The 19,891-nt window shown below is 48.2% G+C and overlaps 3 protein-coding genes across 3 annotated transcripts; 2 read left to right on the top strand and 1 right to left on the bottom strand.

Annotated features, from left to right (window-relative positions):
• Positions 1-1,371: 1,371 nt before the first annotated feature.
• On the top strand, positions 1,372-13,060 carry EAH_00011370 (ubiquitin carboxyl-terminal hydrolase, putative; the record flags this gene model as incomplete). Its single annotated transcript, XM_013394858.1, has 12 exons — positions 1,372-3,686; positions 4,691-4,834; positions 5,256-5,392; positions 5,608-5,663; positions 6,235-6,326; positions 6,858-7,587; positions 8,208-8,576; positions 9,300-9,716; positions 10,504-10,899; positions 11,300-12,278; positions 12,534-12,643; positions 12,890-13,060. The coding sequence occupies 12 exons, from the start codon at positions 1,372-1,374 to the stop codon at positions 13,058-13,060; spliced, it is 5,916 nt and encodes a 1,971-aa protein (XP_013250312.1).
• A 95-nt stretch (positions 13,061-13,155) lies between these two features.
• EAH_00011360 (hypothetical protein) lies at positions 13,156-13,993 on the bottom strand (the record flags this gene model as incomplete). Its single annotated transcript, XM_013394857.1, has 2 exons — positions 13,156-13,514; positions 13,717-13,993. 2 exons carry the CDS (start codon positions 13,991-13,993, stop codon positions 13,156-13,158), a joined length of 636 nt encoding a protein of 211 aa, XP_013250311.1.
• A 2,179-nt stretch (positions 13,994-16,172) lies between these two features.
• EAH_00011350 (mitochondrial alternative NADH dehydrogenase 1, putative) lies at positions 16,173-17,851 on the top strand (the record flags this gene model as incomplete). The annotated part of the gene is made up of 3 exons (XM_013394856.1): positions 16,173-16,677; positions 16,909-17,643; positions 17,787-17,851. 3 exons carry the CDS (start codon positions 16,173-16,175, stop codon positions 17,849-17,851), a joined length of 1,305 nt encoding a protein of 434 aa, XP_013250310.1.
• Positions 17,852-19,891: the final 2,040 nt, after the last annotated feature.

Raw genomic sequence — 19,891 nt, 5'->3', positions numbered from 1 at the left:
AGTATTATATATTCTTTTTTTTTAGTGGAATATAAATGCAATATCTTCCATACAAACATACAGAGCAGCACAGCAGCAGGGCAGCGCCGCCAGGCATCATCAGCCAGCCGCATGCACCATACCCCTCTTTTCGTTAGTTTTTCTTGTGCATTGTTTTGATGCTGTCGATTGCCTTTGTATTCTTCTTTATGAATATCTTCTTCTTCTCTTCTTCTGCAGCTCTTTCCCCCTACACCCCCAGGACAGCAGAACAACCCGTTGCAGCTGCGCGCTCAAGTAGCAAACAACACCACCTCTTCTTCTCCTCTCTCTGCTGGTAGGTGTTGCTGTCTTTGCTGCTGCTGCTGCTGCATCTCTCACCTGAAGCAAACTGTCCTCAGGCGCAGCAGCAAGGGAGGCGGCAGCGGGTCTTACCTTCCCGCCTCCTCAGCTCAGGCGAGAGAGAGCCCCTTCGTATAGAAAGCTTCACCACAATTGTTTATTGTTTAACTCTCTTTATATTTATTTCTAATTATAAAGCCTTATTATAACGGGAGCAGCTCCTGAGCTGTTAGGGGAGTCGCATGCTGCAGCCGTTGTGCTGATACACCAGCAGGGCTCTGCTAATCATCTGCATACAGGAGAAACGCAAAGAAGGCGGGGAGAAGGGGGGGAGAGGGGGGAGTACTTGTTGTCTCTGACGTATTGCTGTTATGATGGCTGTTTGAGTTGCATGCGGAGGGATGCAGTGCGCGTTGGGGCTGTGCTGCTGCTGCTGTAGTGATGTTGGGGTGTCTGTACACTGTCTCACGGTGTCAGTAAGCAGGGAGAAGCTGCTGTGTTCTGCCTTAACTTCTCTGGATTGGGTGTGTGTGCTGCTGCAGCGGCAGCAGCAGTGCAGCAGCAGCAGGGTGTTCACCATTCCCTTCCTGATTATTCCTTAGAGCAGCAGCAGCACTGCTGTTGCTGCAGCTGCTCCTCCTGCTGCTTGTCGGAGACACATAAACAGTTGTGCTGTGCGTTTGAATTTTTGCTGCAGAACGATTCGGCGTCTTCCTCGCCTTTTAGTGTCTCTTGCATCAGCAGCAGCAGCAGCGTGAGCAGCTACAGCAGTTGTAGCTGAGGTGTATCGACACCCGTAGCTGCTGCTGAGAGGCGCCCCAACCCAACAGAGTGGATGGCAGTAGAGGGCGGGGAGACAGGCAATGCCTGAGCCTTAAGTCCTTGCGTTGCTGCCTCTTTGCAGCAGCAGCAGCAGCAGCAGCAGCTGCAGCAGCAGCAGCAGATTCTGTCGAGTTCTACCCTGAGCACTGGCCAGCGTTGCTGTTGTCTCCTTGAAGCAAAGGGGGTGTCTCCTGTCCCCTTGGGGTGTGCGGGCTGCTGCACCCAACAATGTCGAAGCAGCAGCAGCACCAGTTGCAGCAGCAGCAGCTGCTGCTGCAGCAGCAAGCAATGGAGGAGGGAGACACGACGCCTCCAGCTTCCCCCGTGGATGGTGCGGATATGGATCAACAGCTGGAGCAGCAGCAGCAGGAGCAGCAGCAGCAGCAGCCAACTGTCTGCCGTAGACCTGCTGCTTTGTCTCCTTCTGCTCCGATATCGCCTCCCCCTCCTCAGCAGCAGCAGCAGCAGCAGCAGGGTGTTCACCATTCCCTTCCTGATTATTCTTTAAAGTCGCTTCCTCCTCCTTCTGCATGGGAGCTAGACTTCTCAGTTGCAGGGTTTTTGTCGCGGTATGGAAGCAGCAGCAGCAGCAGCAGCAGCAGCAGCGGTGGCAGTGGGGGTGCAGGGGATTCTTTAGGGGAGTTGCTGACGCTGTACAGCGACTGGAAGGAGACACCTGCTGTTCGTTTTCGCTTGATGCTGCACCCTGTCTCCCCAGTATCAGGGAGCGGAAGAGACAGGAGACAGCTGGGTGCGTTTGTAGAGACAGCTCGTAGAGAGGACTTCCCTCAAGACTGGGCGTTTCAGCACGGCTTACGTTTTTATATCTATGTTCTTCATCCTCTTGATTATAGACAAAGTTTGTTTAAGCAAGATACTTATCATTTCGGTGTAGACGATGCAGATAGGGGCTGGCACCACTTTGTCTCTCATCAAGAGCTTCTTGAAGACAGGTTTTTCGGGGGGCCTTCGGGCTCTACTCTCTTTCTTAGAGCTGGCTGCACTCCTGTATGTGCTGCAGTCTCGAGGAGGATAAGAACTCCTTGTCCCCCTGCACCACCTGCTGTTGCTGCTGCTGCTTCTGCTGCTTCTGCTCCTGCTGCTGCTGCTGCTGCTGCGCCTGCGCAAACTTCTGCCGCACTCGTTAAGCGCCATCAGCACCAGATGCATCATCAACATCAGCAGCAGCATCAGCAGCAACATCAGGGGCACCTTGAGTCTCCGCGTCAGCAAGCAGCAGGAGCTGTTCAGAGTTCTGAGGCCGATCCTGCTGCTGCTGCTGCTGCTGGAGCAGAAGCAGCAACAGCAACAGGAGGAGCGTCGGACGCCCCTGAAGGAGGAGCAACAGCACCATCACCACCAGCACCAACAGCAGCAACAGCAACAGCAGCAGCTGCAGCAGCAGCAGCAGCAGGGAGCCTCGGTCGTTGCGGCCGTGGGTATGTGGGGCTTAGGAACCACGGGGCAACCTGTTATATGAATGCGCTGCTGCAGTCTCTCTACTTTATTGGGAAGTTTCGTGAGGCTGTCTATGCTCTGTCTTTTGATGTACGAAGTACGTGCGGCCCCCGCAGTGTTGATGTCTTAGAGCGTCGTCGCTGCAGACGCAAGAGAAGCAGAGGCTGCTGCTCAGCTGTGGGGCAGGAGAGGGTGAAGCGCGGAGAGGCCCCGGGGCCTTCAGCAGCAGCAGCAGCAGCAGCAGCTGCTGCTGCTGCTGCTGGGGGAGAGGAAGATATAGAAGAGAGGGATTGCAACGGTATTAGCTCTCAGCCAGAGGGACTCATGGATGTGGAGGGGCAGAGCCCCTCCTCAAGTCTATCAGAGACAGAGACAGCTGGCGCTCCTGGTGCTGCCGCTGCTGCTGCTGAGGGAGGAGGAGGAGGAGGTGAAGGTATAGGAGAGGTTGATGAAGAGACAGGAGAAGGCATGCTTGAGGAGAGCTCGGAGGAGACAGATGAAGATGTATCAGAGTTAGAAGAGGCCGAAATACGTGATTTGCTGCACGAAGAAGAGAAAGGGAGACAGTCCCCTCCTCCTATATCTCTAGCTCTTCAGAATTTATTTGTAAGGTTGTTTACTGCAAGAGAAGCAGTAGGCTATAAAGACTTAATCCGTTCATTTGGGTGGGATCCAGCAGATGCATTTACACAGCAAGATACACATGAGCTGCTGAAGTTGCTGCTAGATAAAGTAGAAGAACAGATGAGAGGGACTCCAGCAGAGGGTAGCGTGAAGCGTATGTTTGAAGGGGAGATGGAGACATATGTAGAGTGTATAGATGTGGATTATAAGAGTGTAAGAAAGGAGGTGTTTGAGGATATAAACTTAGATGTGCGGGGCTGCTCGGGGGTTAAAGAAAGCCTTAAACGCCTAGTGTCTCCAGAGCTTCTAGAAGGAGACAACGCTTACGATGCTGAGCAGCACGGCAAACAAACTGCTAAAAAGGGCATCCGCTTCGTCCGATTTCCTCCTGTCTGCGTTTTCCTCCTCAAACGGTTTGACTTCGATTTCGCTAGAATGGACACGGTTAAGGTCTTCGACAGGTACTCATAATAAATATTAAATAAATATTTAATAATTATTAATTAATTAATAATAATTAATTACAGTAATAATTATTATAATAATAATTGTGAGGTTAATGATAGAGGAGGGAAAAGAGACAGAGAGATAGAGACCATGGACACCGTTAAGGTCTTCGGCAGATAATAATAATAATATTAAATAATTATATTAAATAATTAATAATAATAAATAATAAATAGTAATATGTAATAGTGAGGTTAAAGATAGAGAAGCAAAAAGAGACAGAGAGACAGAGATAGAGAGAGGAGACAGAGTGGACGCCGTTAAGGTCTTCGACAGGTAATAATCAATAATAAATAATAATTAATAATAATTAATAATTAGTAATAGTAATGGTGCATTTAGAGATAAGCAGAGGGAAGGAAGAAGAGAGAGAGAGACAGACAGAGGGAAGAGACAGACAGAGAAATAGAGGCGGAGACACAGAGCGAGAGAGAGACACAATAAGGAGACAGGCTGAATATCATTAAGGTCTTCAACTCAGGAGACAGAAGGGAGACGAAGGGACGGAGACAGAGGGAAAGAGACAGAGTCGGAGACAGAGACAGAGACACAAGCACTTAGATTGAGAAAGACACTGAGACAAAAGCAGAGACAGACAGCAGGAACTGTCTCTCTTCAACTTCTTCCTTTCGTTGTTGTCTCTGCTTCGAGGGCTTCTCTCCCCTTCCTTGCCTCTGTCATAGCCATTGCATTCAGCCTCTTTGTGTGTCTTTTGTCTGTCCCTTTATCTCTTATTTGTGGTTGCGGTTAGGGTTTAGGGTTTAGGGCTCCACACCAAACCCGAAACCCTAAACCCTAGCCCCACCTCGTCTTTCTTCAAGTGCCGTTCATTGCATGCCTCGATCGGTATTCATTGCGGTTTTGTTAAGGGTTTAGGGTCTGACCAGCTGGGAGTGCTTAGGGTTTAGGGTTTAGGGCTTAGGGTTTAGGGCTTAGGGTTTAGGTGCGTGCTTCTCAGGTATGAGTTCGAGAGGGAGTTGGATCTCGATGAATTCTGCGAGGGCGCTGGGGTGTATACGCTGCATTCGGTGTCTGTACACCAGGGAGATGTAAACTCCGGTCATTACTACTCCTTCTTAAGGCCAGCCCCAGGCACTCAGTGGTGAGGTCTTCGAGGGTTTACGGTTTAAGGGTTGAGGTCTAGGGTTTAGTGCTTAAGGGTTGAGGTCTAGGGTTTAGGGTTTAAGGGTTGGGTCTAGGGTTTAGGGTTTAAGGGTTGAGGTCTAGGGTTTAGGGTTTAAGGGTTGAGGTCTAGGGTTTAGGGTTTAAGGTTTGGGGTTTAGGGTTTAGGGTCTAGGGTTTAGGGTTTGAGAGCGTCCCCACAGCACCGCCCTGTTTCTGTCTTTCTGTCTCTCTTTCCTTCATTTCTTTTTTAATATCTTTCTTGTCTCTTCTTTTCTGTCTCCACTGTCTTCCTCCCCTCACAGCCGATAGGCGCAGCTTACACCCTTCTTTGCTGCTGCTTGTGCTGTTGCTGCTGCTGTTGCTGCTTCTGCTTCTGCTGCTGCTGCTGCTGTGTGTAGGATGCGGTTTGATGATGAGAAGGTCTATCATGTCAGTGAATATGCGGCTATAGGAGACAACTTTGGGGGCGAGGAGTTGGAGTGCTATAACTACCTGAGGGGTTTGTCTCTTCTCTGGGTGTCTCCTCTCCTTTACGGTGTCTCTGTTGTCTCTTCTTCTGCTGCTACCTGTCTCCGTTTGTCTTTGTCCTGTCTCTGCTCGCAAGCCTCATGCTCTGCTGCTGCAAAAGCTGTCTCCTTTGCGTCTGCTGCTGTGTCTGTCTCCCCCATACTGCTGCTGCTGCTGCTGGGCTTGAGGCGCTACCCGTTCGTGCTGAGGGTTTAGGGTTTAGGGTTTAGGGTTTGTGTGCAGGAGAGAGGAAGCCCCGTACGCGCAACAAACCGTACAATGCTTACATCCTTGTCTACGTTAACAAAGCTCAGGCCCCCACACTCCTCGCTGATTGCAGCCCTTTAAAGGCAAGCAGCAGGGCCTGTTGCTGCTGCTGTTGTTGCTGCTGCTGCTGCTGATGTTATTGCCTTTGTTGTTGCTGCTGCTGCATTTGCTGCTCTGTTTGTCGCGCTCCTTTTGCTGCTCCTGCCTGAGCGCCTCCCGAGTGTATGTACACTCGACTGGGGTTGCTGCAGCTGCTGTGGGGCCGTAGGGACGCGGGGTCGGAAGCTGTCTCCTTTTGGCTGTCTTTGCTTCGCTGACCCCTCGTTCTTCTCTCCCTCATTTGTCTCCTCCACTATTCTCCTTCTAGCTGTCTCCTTTTACCTGTCGCCTCTCCTCTTAGCTGTCTCCTCTTCGATGTCTCCTTTTGTCTGTCTCTATTTGTCTTTCTCCCCACATCTGTCTCCTCCAGGCTGTCTCCTTTTAGCTGTCTACTTTGAACTGTCTCCCTTTAGTTGCCTCCTTTTAACTGTCTCTTTCTTTCTCTTTCTAAATGTCTCCTTTTAACTGTCTCCCTTTAACTGTCTCCTTCGGGTGTATGCGCAGGTGAATCCCCAAATACTGAATCGGTGCCGGGCTGAGGAGCAGCTGAGGCGGCTTCGCACTTCGATTCGAAACGCGCTTGAAAAGACTGTCCGGTGGGCAGGCCCTCATGCGTGTCTTTGCTGTCTCTTTTGTGTCTCTCTTCTATCTCTTTTCTGTCTCTTTGCTCTCTCTTTTCTGTCTCTTTGCTCTCTCTTTGCTGTCTCTTTTATGTCTCTCTTCTGTCTTTCTCCTCTGTCTTTTTGTCTTTCTTTTCTTGTCTCCTTTTGTCTTTTTTATGTGTCTTTCATATCTCTTGTGTCTCTCATATGTGTCTTTTGTGTCTCTTTGCTGTCTCCTTCCTGTCTCCTTTTTGTCTCTTTTCTGTCTCCTTGTCGTTGCTTTGGCTATGGCTGTCTCCACGTTGCTGCTGCTGCTGGTGCATATCTTTTGCATTGCTGCTGCTGCTTGTCTTCAATGTTTTTGCTGCTGTTTGTTTGTTTAGTGTTGCTGTGGCTGCTGTTTGTGCTCAGTGCTGCTGCTGCTGTTGCTGCTGTTTGTGCTCACTTTTGCAACAGCTGCTGCTTCTTGCGCTTAATGTTGCTGCTGTTGCTGCTGTTGCTGCTGCTGCTGCTGCATGCGTTTAGGGTGAAGGTGTATCATCCTTTGCAGTTTAAATATCGGCCCTTCCTAGAGCTTCCTTATTTATCTATCCCTCCGATGTTGGAGTTGAAGCAAAGTAGAGATGATTTGCTGCAGCAGCTGCATGCATCAATAACGCATGAATTGTCTCGAATGCTGTACGGTGGAGGAGGAGGCCCTCGAGAGGGTGTGGGGCGGAGCAGCAGCGGCGACAATGCTACCCCTGCAGCAGCAGCAGCAGCAGCAGCAGCAGCAACAGGAGGAGCAGCAGCAGGATCGCCGCGCATGCAGTTCGTGCTGCACTTGATGGGTAGCTCTCCTGAGTCTCCTCGATTTGAGCCTCTAGAGCTGACACCCAATTCATATTTAGGAGACATTTTGCGGAGAAAGGGGACAGGTGGAGGGACTGAGATGGCTTTGTATATTTTAGCTGTTCCTGAGCCTTCACTTATAGGGGGGCCCTCTCAACATGATGAGATAGCTAGATCTAGGTGTCTCCTTTTCATTAAGTACTTCTCTGCTTACGCTCGAGCTGCAAGAGATGTGCATATAGACAAGACAGGGCATGTCGTCTCCAACCAGCAGCAGCAGCAGCAGCAGCAGCTCCAGCAACTGCAGCAGCAACAGCAGATACTGCTGCAGCATGGTGCTGCAAGGAAGGAGACAGGAAAAAACTCTGAGGAGGACTTTGTTATTTGTCTCGACATTATTTATGTCTCCTACGAATGGAGGGTTGTTAGTCTCTCACTATTCTTTTCTCGCCTTTTAGTTTCTTTTATATAATAGAGCTGTCTCTTGTTTGATTAATTATATTTTCTTTATAATCCTTTAGTATTATAATTGCGGCTTTTGTTTGATATAATAGGTTATCTTCATTACTTTCTTGTCTGTCGTCTGTTCGATTCATTATATTATCTTTATTACTTTTACGGTGTTATTCTGTCTTTTGTTTGTTTTATTATTTTACCCTTTTTATCTTTTGTAGAATACTTCTGTCTCTATTTATTAACATTGTCTGTCTCTCTTTGTTTGAAGCAGTTTGGGTTGTTCGTTTTGCTGCTGTTGAGTTGCTGCTGCTGTGTCTCTTCTCTTTATTGGGGTGTATGTGTATATGCATAGCACCGTGAGTTTGCTGCTGTTCGTATGAAATAACTTTGCTGCTGCTGCATGCTGCTGCAGTGTATGTACAGCCTTTGCTGCTGTTGCATCTGCGTAATTGCGGTGTATCCACAGCGTTTGCTGCTGCTGTTTCTGTCCCCGTTTCCAGTGTATAGACAGCATTAGCTGCTGCATCTGCTGCTGCTGCTGCATCTGCTGCTGCTGCTGCTGCTGCTGCGTTTGCGGTGTATGTACAGCGGGACCTTGAGCCTCATGTATACCGCTTAATTCATCAGGCTATGCAAGACGGAGTAATAGATGAAGGATCAGCACGTGCTGCTGAGGTTTCGCGGATTGTCTCCTTCTTGCCTCTAAATTTACCTCGTCTTTCTTCTTGCTCTCCTTTCTCTTCTCCTTTGCAGCCCTTCGCTGACCCCACAGCAAATCACCCGTCATTACAGTGGACTCAAGGGGTCTCAGCAGCAGCAGCAGCAGCAGCAGAAGCAGCAGGGCCCCTTCCTTCAGGTGTCTCCTCGCTCCAGCTCAGTGCTTGCTTAGAGCTTGAAGCTACAGACAAAATGCAGAATAATCGGCTAACCCCAAGAAAGACACTCCGCAACTCTAGGGTATGTCTCTTCAGCTGTCTCCTTTTGCTTTGTTTCTACTGTCTCTTCTTTATCTGTCTCTCTTTAGGTGTCTCCTTTTGCTTTCTTTCTACTGTCTCTTCTTTATCTGTCTCTCTTTAGGTGTCTCCTTTTGCTCTCTTTCTTCTGTCTCCTCTTCATTCGCCTCTCTTTATGTGTCTCTGTTTTTTCTGTCTCTTCTTCATTTGTCTCCTTTTTTTTCTTTTTCTATCTATCTCTTTTTTATCTTCTATAAAATATTGCATTTAACATCACGCGTGCATCCTGGGCCTGGTTTTTTTTATTTATTGTTTGTTTATTATTTATTTATTTATTTATTTATATTTGTTTTTATTTATTGTTGCCGAGTACGGCTGATGTACTTACTGCATGAACAGAGACAGAAAAGAGACAGACGCATGCACGTGTGCATAGACAGATCTGAAGGAGACAATTAATTAATTAGAGACAGTGTGGGGCATTGTGGTGTCTGTGTTCGGGTGTCTGTCTCCTTTTGATGTGTACAGCTGTTTATGTTTTTTATGTTTGTTTTATCTGCGTTTATATCTTCTTTTTTTTAATTGTTTGTTTGTTGTTGTCTCCTTATGTGTCTCTGTTTGTCTCCTTTGGGTGTCTTTGCTGCATACATTTGTTTGTTTTTTCCGGTATATCTTGTTAAAGATATGTTTGTTTGTTTGTTTGTGTTTTGTTTAAATGTTCCTTTAGATATTCTCAGGGGATCTGCTGGTTTACTCTTTAGATTTACCTGCTGCAGTAGAGAAGTACAGAGAGCAGCAGCAGCATGTGGGGTGTGGGGCGGAGGATTTGCTGCCGCTGCAGTCATACAGTCCCTCTTCTGCAGCAGAAGAGGGACACGCATGTTTAGAAGCAGCAGCAGCAGCAGCAGCAGCAACAGCAGCAGCAGCAGGCGAGAATATCTCTTGCCTTGTACCCTGGGCCGGGGGGCCCCCTAAAGAAGTACGAGGATTAAGTTTGCTACAGTTTGTCTCTGCTGCACATGGGGGGTGTATCCCTCCGTCTCCTCCTCCTCTTCCGCAGCAAATTGCAATAGACTTTGTTAATTTTTGTACAGATCTTCAGACAACAGAAATATATCATGTTCGTCTCTACGATCCCTTCGAGGTTAGTCGGAGGAGACACTATCTCCTTTCTTTATCTTCGTCTACAAACAGATCTGCTGTCTCCTTTCTTCTTTTAATGCACAGAGATAATGTCTCCTTTCTTTATCTTCTGTCTACAGACATATTAATTGTCTCCTTGCGTCTTTGTCTGGAGGCAGAGAGGCTGTCTACTTTCTTTATCTTCTGTTTAGAGACAGATAAACTGTCTCCTTTCTCTTGGTTTTTGCGTGATGGGTGGTCTTTTCTGTCTCCAGATTAAGTGTCTCCTTGTTTTATTTTATGTTGGAGCATAAAAACTGTCTCCTTTTAATCTTGTCTTCGAGGGAGACAAACTGTCTCCTTTCTCTTTTGTCTCTAACTGTCTCCTTTCTTCTTCGTCTAAGATGAGACAGAGTGTCTCTTTCTTCTCTCTTTTTTGTGCTGTAGTCTGCTCCCTACTGTGTCAGCACTGTCTCCTGTCTTTGTCTTTACCTGTCTCCTCTCTCCTCAAGGAGACTCACTGTCTCCTTCACCAGCCTTCTCGCCCTCCATATTTATAATTTTGCTTTATATATTGCATATAGTACATATGCACTCATGCACATGCATATATATGTATATATATATATATGCACATATTATATGCTGTTTATCTGCACTGTAATATATATAATGCCTATGCATGCAATGTACATATATATATATATATATGTATATCTCTATATATAATATGTATACATCTATATAATATATATATAATATATAATATATAATATATATATATATATAATGTGTGTGTGTGGGCTCAGTTTTTGGGGAAGGTGATGTCTTCATCGGGGTGTCTGCTGGCTTCTCCTTCTTTTGCTTCTTTTTCGGGTGTAGAGACATCTTGTAGTTTATTATCTGAGAACTCTGTGGGTTCAATGGGGCTTATTGAAGGGGGCTGCATGCAAGGAGGTGAGGAGACACCTGGAGTGTCTCCTTTGCTGCCGCAGCACCCCACAGCAGGCAGCGCAGCAACACTGGCCCCTCTTAGCGAGAGCAGCAGCAAAGAGAATATCGGGTTCAAACCAAAAGCTGAGGAGACACCTGAGGAGACCCTTCCTTCTCCTCCTATTACAGAAGACATTTGGCTGCATATGCCTAAGACAAAACCTATTTGCATTAAGGAGTTCTCTCTTAACGGAAGGCTCCCCGCCAGACGCGTGTGTCTCTAAACCCTAAACCCTAAACCCTAAACCCTAAGCCCTAAACCCTAAACGCCTTCTCAGCAACACTGTCCCTGCGTGTCCTGTCTCCTGCTGCTGCTTTGCTGCTCCTCAAATGCTGTCTCCCCTGGAGGACCTCACACTTGCTTGTCTATGTCGCTCGGCTGCTGCTGCGCTGTACTGTTAAACCCTTTTCCCTGCTTTCTTGCTGCAGCAGCAGCAGATTCTGCTGCTGCTGCTGCATGCAGCTGCAGCTGCCTCAACAAAGGAGCAGCAGAAGCAGTGACAGCAGTAGCGGGAGAGCCCTCCATGCATAAACTGCTACTGCATATACTGCTGCTGCATATACCGCTGCTGCATATACTGCTGCTGCTGCTGCTTGTTGTTGCTGTTGCAGGCGCTGCAGTGGATCGCGTGGCACTTCGGAGTCGACCCGTGTCAGTTGCTGCTGTTTCCTGAGCCTCCTCTTTTATCTTCACGAAAGGTGGTGCCTCTTGATATAGATGCGCTGCTTGTCTCTTCTTCGGATGTCTCCTGGGAGCAGCAGCAGCAGCAGCAGCAGCAGATGATGCTTGTGCAAAGGGGAGACAGAGAGACACCCTCTAAGAAGCAACTCACCCTCGATGAGCTGTATATGCAGCTTCAGGCAGCGCAGTCTTGGCCCGGGTGTCTGGACAGGAGGAGAACTCTTGCTGCAGCAACAGCAGCAGCAGCAACAGCAGCAGCAGGTGCACCAGGAGCAGCAGCAGCAGCAGCAGCACGGCTACCTCGCGAGCTTCATTTGTGTCTCCTGCCCGGCCACTTCCGTCTATATTCGCGTATTATCAACACCTCGGCTTTGCCTACGCAGCAGCAGCAGCAGCTGCAGCAGCTGCTGCTGCCGTCTCCTGTACCTGCTGCTGCTTCTCTAAATGCGTCTCCCCCTCCTCTCCCCTCTACTGTCTTCACATATATTTGTCTCGTCTTCTCCAGACAAGTTGAGCGCATTGGCTGCGTCTTGGGGCATATTGCTGCATGCAGCCCCGAAGGGAGGCCCCACACCGTAGCAGATTTAAAGAGAGATCTCCTCGCTCGCCTGTCTCCTTCAACTCTTCACATGCTGAGACAAGACTTCTTAAACAGCAGCAGCAGCAGCAGCAGCACTACCACCAGCAGCAGCAGCGGTAGCAGCACGGTCCATTCCAACAGGAACGCTGCAGCAACCCAAGCAGCAGCAGCAACAGCAGCAGCAGCAGCAGCAAACGAAGACAAGACAGAGGCAAAAGGCATGCAAGAGGAGTTGGGGCCCCTCCGACTGTCTATCTCTGATTGCGCTCACCTTCTGAGGATACCGATGACAGAAGAAATATCCTGGCTTACGCACTATGCTTCTGCCTGTGAGTCTGCTGCTGCTGCTGTTGCTGCTGCTGTTGCTGTTGCCGTTACTGCTGTTGCTGCTGCTGTTGGTGTTGCTGCTGTTGGTGTTACTGCTGCTGCTGTTACTGCTGTTGCTGCAGCTGTTCGTGTTGCTGTTGGTGCTGCTGATGCTGCTGCTGTTGGTGTTGCTGCTGCTGTTGGTGCTGCTGCTGCTTCGGTTGCGTGGCCTGCTGTTCTGCATGCACGGGGTGGCGCGTTGTTTGTTTTTGCTGCAGCCCCAACTCGCAGCAGAGAGGGAATATCAAATCTCTTAGCAGTGCCTTTTCGCTTGGAAGCTGACTATACACCTGAAGAAAAAGAACTCATTCGCACAGGGGCAAGACAGGTGAGCAGAACACGCCGCTAGCTAGCTAGCTAGCTAGCTAGCTAGCTAGCTAGCTAGTGAGAACTAGGTAGTTGGGGATAAAGAGGGGAGTGTTGCAGTTTGTTTTCCTGTGCATCGTAACGGCAGATGCCGGGTCCAGATGGCTAGCTAGCTAGCCAGCTAGCTAGCTAGCTAGCTGTGGGGAGGAGGCTAGTTGAAGGCTGAGCATGCATGCATTTGTGTGTATGCGTTGCGGTGTATGTACAGGTGCTGTTGGTGCAGCACCAAACGCCTGGGGACCGCGAGCCCTTTGGCTATCCTTTTGAAATCCTTGTAGAGGTAAACAGCAGCAGCAGCAGCAGCAGCAACAGCAGCAACAACAGCAGCAGCAGCAGCAACAGCAGCAGCAGCAGTAGCAGCAGTCACAGGATATATTAAGACAGCAAACTTGTACTGAGACACACTTTAGAGAGGTAAAAGATATCGATGTGGGGTGATTAAGCGTTTATTGCTGCTGCGGTGTCTGTCTCCTTTTAATCTGTCTGTCTCCTTTGAAGTATTTTTACTTGCTGCTGCTGTCTGCTTTGCTGTGTACAGCCGGAGGCGACTCTGTCAGAAATTAAAATTAAAATTATTGATAAACTCAAACTCACTAAAAATGCTTGGGGCAGCTGCACCTTCTTCCAGCTGGGGGACGGCGTGCGGTGCGTCCTCTCCTCTTGCTGCTGCTGCTGCTGCTGTTGCTGCTGTCGTTGCTGCTGTTGCTGCTGTCGTTGCTGCTGTTGCTGTTGCTCTTGGTGCTGCGGGTACTCTTGGTGCTGGTGCTGCTCTTGGTGCTGCTGCTGCTCTTCCTGTTGCGGATCAGGAGCTGTTGCTGCTCTCTGCGGGCCTCCTGCAGCAGCCGCTGTTTCTTCGTGTCTTTTGCTGCTGCTGTGTCCAGCAGCATTTGGTGCTGCTGCTGTCTCTAACTTCACTGCTGCTGCTGCTGTAGGGCAGCTAAGTATGTTGTGTCTCTTCTTCTGTTTTTGTTGTCTCCGCAGCTGCTGGAAGGGCCCAAATGACTGCCTTGATTGGAACAAACACTGCAATATTACCCTCATAGGTCTGCTGCTGCTGCTGCTGCTCTGGCTTCTGCTGCTGCTGCTGCTGCTCTGCTGCTCTGGTTTCTGCTGCTGCTGTGTTGCTGCTGCTGCTTTTGTTCCTACTACTGCTTCTGTTGCCGCTGCTGCTGCTTTTGTTTCTGCTGCTGCTGCTTGTGTTGCTGCTTTTGTTGCTGCTGCTGAGGATATTGAAAGGGGTTTGCCGTTGCTGCTTTTTTGGGGTGTATGCGCAGCTGAGCATTCGGCGCCGTACACCAAACACAGAATTCATGGGGGCATGCGTATTGCATAGACAGCATTTGTTGCTGCTGCAGAACCTGCAGCAGCAACAGCAACACCTGCAGCAGAACTAGAACAAAGATGCAACTAGCTGCTCGAGCAGCAACAGCAGCAGCAGCAGCAGCAGCAGCAGCAGCAGCAACAGTTGCAGTGGCAGTGGCGGCCGCTACTGCTGCTGCCAGATCTGTGCAACGCTGCCGCGAGCCCTTTAGCGGCGAGAGACAACCGAACAAAAGAACTTCTTAAGGGCGTCTCTGCATGCAATATGAATATTTGGGGCTTGGATTAAAAGTCCTGTTGCATGCGCTGCTGCAGCAAGCAGCAGCGATAGCTCAGGCCCGAACGCTATATCCCTTGTGGTTGCCTCCTGCAGCAGTTATTATCTTTGCTTTTCTGCTGTCTCCGTTGCTACGAGCTCGCGGTTGAGGGTTTAGGGTTTAAGTCTAGGGTTTAGGGTCTAAGGTTAGGGTTTAGGGTTTAGAGTTAGGGTTTAGGGTTTAGAGTAAGGGTTTAGGGTTCCCATTCGAACAACGAGGCTGGCGCTGGTCCGACAGACATCCATCCCAGCAGCAGCAGCAGCCACAGCAGCAGCAGCAGCAGCGCTCTCCTCAGTTAGAAGCAGCTGCTGCCTGTGTCTATCGCCAGTCTGCTGCTTTATGTTGATTGTGAGAGCAGCCACAAAATAAAGCAGTAGAAAGATATTTTTTTGCATTGTTTGTCTTATGTTTAGCAGCAGTTTGTTTGTTTGTTTGTTTATTTAGGAGTAGTCTTCTTTAAGGTGTATATCAGAAGGGTTTGAAGGGGTAATATATTTTAGTTGGTGAGCGTACAAATAGCTGTTAGAGTATATTATGATTATTGATTAAAAAATAATAAATAAATTAAAAAAAACAAAATCTTTTACTGTCTCCTCACCACCCTGATGGCCGTCCAGTAGAGACAGCTGCATGCATTATTTATTGCTGCAGTAGTAGCTTTTTCTGTATATATAATATATATATATAATATATATATATATATATATATATAGCAGCAACAGCAGCAGCAGCAACAGCAGCAGCAACAGCAACAAATGCTGCAGTTGCTATTAGCTGCAATGTAGTAAGGCTAAGTAAAAGTTTATGTAGAAACGTAGGCAAAGAAGCAAAGCTATATTATATACACCCTTGCATGTTTGCTCCTTCGCCTGAGGCCTCTGCACTGGGGCCGCTGCACCCAGAGACTGCGGGGAGTTAAGAAGAGGTTAGAAGTTTTTGTATATTTCTTATTTAATCTTCTTAGTTTGACAGCAGCTTATAAGAATGTCTTGAGATAAAATATCTAAGTGCCCTTACCTTCATACTCTGCTAGAAGGGTAATTCTACTGCAAGAGATATATATGAGTCAATCAGAAGAACTCTCTTAAACTTTTTCTGTTTAATTTATTATTTTCATAGACGAAGCGTCTGTACAGCAGCAGCAATCGGTGTAGACAGAGGAGAGGGTAGGCTTGCAAGTGCATCATGCATGTCAAGAAAGCGCAGACTGTTGCCTTATTTGTTGATATTTGTATTAAAAATGTATAATATATAATTAAAAAAGATAAAAGGAAGCATAAAAGAATTAAAAATAAAAAGTTTTCATAGTCTTCGTCACTCTGCTTTTCATGAAGAGAAACCGAGAGCGGAACTGCTGCTGCCCAGCTACCAGCCCCAACCATTAACCTCTTACTTAGTTTTTATTGTTTATCTTTCCTTATTTTCAATAAAATAATTGAAATAAATCAATTTATTGTATGAAAGAAGGGCCCTCTATATCCAGAAGGAAGGCCCCGCAGCTACATCTCACCGTGTACATCTTCAGGTGTATGTACAGCTGCTTCTCTGTGCTGGTGAGCTGCAGCAACCTCTTTGAGTTTCAAAGTACGTTTCTTTACTATATTATATCATTTAGAAGCTGATAGGTATCTGTCTGGCTTTGTCTTTTACGTTTTTCTTCCTTCTCTTACCGCTGCAGCATACTCACCTGCAGCAGCAAAACCTCTTCTCTTATGTGTGTGTTTGTTGCTGTGTGCTGCTGCACATCATCAGCTGCATGCAGATGCATGCGTATGATTCCGGTCTTTGTTTAATGCATTTTAAATCGAAGCAAATTTTCGGTTTGTTGAGGCTTCGAGGTGTACATACACTCCAATGAATCGCCTCCGCGCCCTCCGCTACTTGGGGGGAGCCCTTGCGGCTTCAGGAGGGGGGTTGGGCTCTTCTGGAGTGCCTGCAGCGTGTAAGGAACGAGGAAGCAACGGGGGAGACAAGCAGCAGCAGCAGCAGCAGCAGCAGCAGCAGCAGCCTGGTTTTTTGGGGGATTGGTTACAGAAGCCTCCTGCAGCAATCGGTAATGCTGCTGCTGCGCGATGGCGCATGCGAAACCTTTTGACTTCTTTACAGGTTCGTTTGCATTTACTAGATTTACCTGTGAGTTTTGATGAGGCTACAAAGAAAGATAGTGTGGGGGGGCAGATGAAGGAGGAGAAGAGAGAACCAACAACAGCAACAGCAACAACAGCAACAGAAGCAGCAGAAGCAGCAGCAGCAGCAGCAGCAGAGAGCGGGAAGGGGCTTCAGAATAAGAAGAGGCTTAGGGTGGTTGTAGTGGGTGGTGGTTGGTCTTCATCATCGTTTGTTTCGTCTCTAGACCCTCGTCAGTTTGAAGTTGTGTGGATATCGCCGGAAGAGCATTTATCTTATACTCCTTTGCTTCCATGTGTATGTGGTGGGGCTTTGCCTGCTGCTGCATGCACAACAAGTTTAAGAGGGCTTCTTTCTTTTGGCGGGAAGGCTGAGGGGAGAGGACGTTATTATCAAGCTGTTGTAGATAATGTAGATTTAAATAATAATAGAGTTGTATGTCGCCCGGTGCTGTCACTTGCAGAGACTTCGTCTTCAGGAGAGAGGGGGTCTTGGGAAGAGGCTTATGATTATTTAATACTTGGTGTTGGGTCTGAAGTTAATACTTTTAATATCCCTGGTGTACAGCAGCATGCACTCTTTCTTAAGACAGCAGCAGACGCAGAGAGGATCAGAGGGAGGCTTAAGTGCTGTTTAGAGGCAGCAGCAAGTGCAAACATATCTGAAAAAGAAAGACAAGAGCTTCTTACTTTTGTTATTGTTGGTGCGGGGCCTTCGGGTGTAGAAGCAGCAGCAGAGATACAAGACTTCTTAAACACCACAGGCGCTCGGGTGTATCCGCAGCTGCAGCAATATTTCAAAGTTGTGCTGCTCGAGATGGGTTCAGTGCCTCTCCCTATGTACAATACACAAGTGCAGCAATCTTTAGGAAATACATTCTCTAAGAGCGGGGTTGATCTAAGACTTAATGCTCGAGTAGTTGCTGTGGGGCCCAGCCACGTGCAGGTTCGACGCATGCAGCCTGCTGCTGCTGCTGCTGTTACTGCAGCAGTAAGAGACACACTAACAGCAACTCGAGGTGGAGGCGCATCGAAAGACAGTTCAGCAGCAGCAGGAGGTGGCACCTCTGCTGGCGGAGCAGCAGCAGGTGCAGCAGCAGCAGCAGCAACATCACCAGCACCAGCAACAACAACAACAGCAGCAGCAGCAGCAGCAACTGATGAATGCATTCCTACTCGGTTTGTCTTATGGGCTTCGGGTGTACGCCCAACTTCGCTAGCTCTGTCTGTTGCTAAGGGTTTAAAGCAGCAAGTACGCCCGCAGCGTTTGTTAGTCTCTCCTAATCTTCAAGTGCTGGGAACTAATAATGTTTTTGCTTTAGGAGACTGCTGCTGCATACAGCCGCCCCCTCTTCAGGTGTATGCACAGCAACTCTTCAATCTGGCGAAGAAAGGAGACAGTCATAAGGGAGCAGGTAAGAACGAAATAATAATAATTATAATTATTATAATAATAATTATTTTTATTATTATATATATAATAGCATTAAATGCCGTTATACTAAAAATATAATAAAAAGAGACTGAAAAACAAGCAAAGAGGGGACAGAGCAGCAGACAATTATTCAGAGGGAGACAGAGACAGAGACAGACAGACATATATATATATATATATAGATAGATAGATAGATAGATATATAGATAGATAGAGACAGACAGACAGACAGAGACAGAGAGAGAAACAACAACACAACAGAAACAGGAGCAGAGACAGATGCCGAATCGAAGGAGAGGCGTACTTTCATTTAACTGCATGCGTGCAAACGTAAACCTGCATGCATGCACATATGCACATACACCTGAATGCATGCGTTTGAGTGTACAGGGACGGAGTGGCTGCTGGCTAATGGGGCCCGTTTATCTACTTTGTTTCCCCAGCTACACCCTAAGCGAAACAAGCTTGAAAATATTGAAGCACGAGATAACTTAAACCTGCAACAGTTTACTGAGCTTCTCAAGGTAAGAGGGAGGGCTCTTGCTGCTGCTGCTGCTCTCGCTGCTGCTGCTGATGCTGCTCTTGTTGCTACCGCTGTAGCTGGAGCTGCTGCTGCTGTAGCTGTAGCTGCTGCTCTTGTTGCTGCTCTTGCTGCTGCTGCCATCTCTGCTGCTTTTTTTCCCTTGCGTTTGTCTTTGATGCTCGATTTTCTGATCCCCTCAATTATATAAATAAATAAATATATATATATATATCTGTGTGCTGTCTCCTATATATATTTATGTCTTCATCAATATATCTGTCTCCTTTTGTCTTTCTTCTGTCTCCTTCAGGAGATCGATGGCCGCTATATGAGCCCCGCACCCACAGCTCAGAACGCACGACAAGAAGGGAAGTATTTAGCATTACTTTTCAACACATATTTAGGCCCTAAAACAAGAGGGGGGGCCCCCAAGGGGGCCCCCTTAGGGGGCCCCCCTTTACCTGCGTTTGTAGAGACATGGAAGGGCTCTCTGTGTCTGTTAGGTGAAGGGACAGCTGCCCTTGAGCTGCCTGTGGGGACCTTTATAGGGGGCCTCCCGTATAGCTTAGTGTGGAAGCTCGTATACTTGCAGCTACAATTTAGTTATAGAGCTGCTTGGCGATGCTGCGAAGGGTGGGTGCAGACAGCTGTCTTTGGGCGGGATATACACTCTACTAGCCCCAGCACGAGTGCAGCAAATAAGTAATTAATTTACATTATTATATCATGTTCTTCTTCTTTACGTAATAACAACAACAGCAGCAACACTAATCATATAATATACAAACAAATCTCGCTCAAAGCAAACACACGCACCCCCAAAGACAAAGACGAGGAAAAGCGTTAGGGGGCGGGGCCCCGACGGCCTCAAAGGGGCCTAAGGGGGGGGCTCCAGTGGCTCCTAATGGCTTCAGGGGAACACAAGGGGGGCCCTTGGAGGGGCCCCAGGGGGCCCCAACGGCCTCAAAGGGGCTTAAGGGGGTCCCCCAGGGGCTTCAAAGGAGCACAAGGGGGCCCCTAAGCGCTTTAAAGGAGCATAAGGGGGCCCTTGGGGGGCCCCTGAGGGCGTTAAGGGAGCACAGGGGGGCCCTTACGGGGGCCTCAAAGGCCTCAAGGGGGGCCATAGGGGAGCCCTGAGGGTTCAAAGGGAGCACAATGGGGCCCTTATGGGGGCCCTAAGGGACGGGGGCCCCAATGAGGGGGCCCCTATGGGGGCCCTAGGGGTACCTTAAGGGCCTAAAAAGGGCCCGTAAGGGGCCCCAGGGAGACCTCGAGAAGGCCCTCAAGGGGGCCCCCGAAGGGGCCCTAGGGGGCCCCCACAGGGGCCTTAGGCGCCCCTGTGGGGTGCGTTTGTATGAGGGTTTTTGTCTATTCAATGGGGCCTGCGATTGAGGTGTATACCTAAGTATACATGCGATGTGCATACACTATATACATAGTGTATTCTATATATATATATATATATATATATATATATATATATATATAT

Source organism: Eimeria acervulina, genomic scaffold, assembly GCF_000499425.1.
Source record: "Eimeria acervulina Houghton genomic scaffold, Eah_scaff61, whole genome shotgun sequence".
Taxonomy (NCBI): Eukaryota; Apicomplexa; class Conoidasida; order Eucoccidiorida; family Eimeriidae; genus Eimeria; species Eimeria acervulina.
Note: the sequence above shows the minus strand (reverse complement) of the source record. Positions and strands in the feature narration are given on the sequence as shown.